General features: G+C 38.3%; 1 protein-coding gene across 1 annotated transcript; it reads right to left on the reverse strand.

The window, feature by feature from the left end:
- Positions 1–2: 2 nt before the first annotated feature.
- Positions 3–1,031, reverse strand: LOC104953277 (serine/threonine-protein kinase A-Raf-like; the record flags this gene model as incomplete). The annotated part of the gene is made up of 3 exons (XM_010780204.1): positions 3–51; positions 588–742; positions 929–1,031. Coding segments are annotated over 3 exons (307 nt in total), but the record flags the coding sequence as incomplete, so codon positions are not given.
- Positions 1,032–1,399: the final 368 nt, after the last annotated feature.

Consider the following 1,399-nt stretch of genomic DNA (forward strand, 5'->3'; position numbering starts at 1 on the left):
TCTGGCAATAGTATCCGTGGGTACTCATCTGTGCAGAGATTAGGATCACACCTGACAAAAAAATAAGAGAAAAGGCATAAGACCAAAGAAAAATTTAAACAAGGTGTCAGACAAAGGAAGACCGATTTAAGGAAGTTGGTGCAACTCTCGTTACATGTAACTATATTCAACCTACCCAGAGTGATCACATTTTTCTGATCTTTGCTGTTAACCTGATTTTTTTATTTGTGTATTTATATGTTTGTATTGCACCCACTTGTTGTTTAGACTTTTATATTTCACATACATTGTGAAGGAGACATCTGTTAATCAGCCTATATATTGTTTGTGTTAATGAACTTCAAAGTCCCTCTGAAACAGTTATGAGAACTGAGCAAGTTGAAGAAGACATTGAAATGTGGTTTCAAGCTTCTAAAGAAGGTAGTATGTCGACTTTGAGTTAAGAGCATTACTCCATCCATTGACACAGGTGCAGTTGGAGTTTATCTTAATAAAAATGAAGTTCAGAAAGTAATCCAGCCTTCCCTTCACTCAAACAGGGAGAAATATTGCCCTCATTGGCGATTTCGAACCCTTCCTCAACTCACCGTTTGCTCACTGTGTCCATGTCCACACACACTGTAGGGACCTTGCTACTGCAGTGCTGGTGAAATTTGTAGCCACATGTCTGACATCTGAAGCCGTTAAAAAGAAACTTGTGGCAAAAATCACAGTAAGCCAGCTTGAAAAATGTTTTCCGTACCTGCACAGAAAAAAAGCCACAACATTTACATTACACCTTAAGCATTGAAGAAACATTCAAGCAAAATATATATTTATGAACCCAAATATAAAGTGGAATATCAACCAAGCCAGCTCCTTACAGGTTGGCCCTCTGTTAATATAAGGTATAACAAAGAAGCCAAAAAAACATGTCACAGCTACTCACAAAGTTATGCATTGTGAGGGGAATATCATCCAGAACCTCGACTAAAAGCTCCTCTCCAACCAGGGGAGTGATGTCTGTGTCCCAGTCCGTCAGTCTCTTACGTCTGGAAACGCATAAAAAAATGTATTGATCTCCGAATTTGAGACTGCAATTTAAACAGTGAAAAGGTATTGAAACGTCTATTATTATTATTATTATAATAAACGTATTCTATAATGAAACAGTTTATTATATGACGTACATGATTCAAACAAGTAGTGAACAAAGTGAACAAGAAGTAAAACTGAATTTCCTTCTACTTGAAATGTCACAAATAATCTGTCTTTGCACAGGTAAACAGGGTGCACACAAGTACGTTAAGAAAAGGAAGCCTGTCGAAAAACTTGGTTAGACCACCGCTGACAGCAGGGTAGGGATGGGTACTGAGCCCCGGTATTAAACGGGCCCCGGGGCTGAATTATTAAAGACCGT

This window comes from Notothenia coriiceps, unplaced genomic scaffold, assembly GCF_000735185.1.
Source record: "Notothenia coriiceps isolate Sejong01 unplaced genomic scaffold, NC01 NC01_scaffold00000462, whole genome shotgun sequence".
Lineage (NCBI taxonomy): Eukaryota > Metazoa > Chordata > Actinopteri > Perciformes > Nototheniidae > Notothenia > Notothenia coriiceps.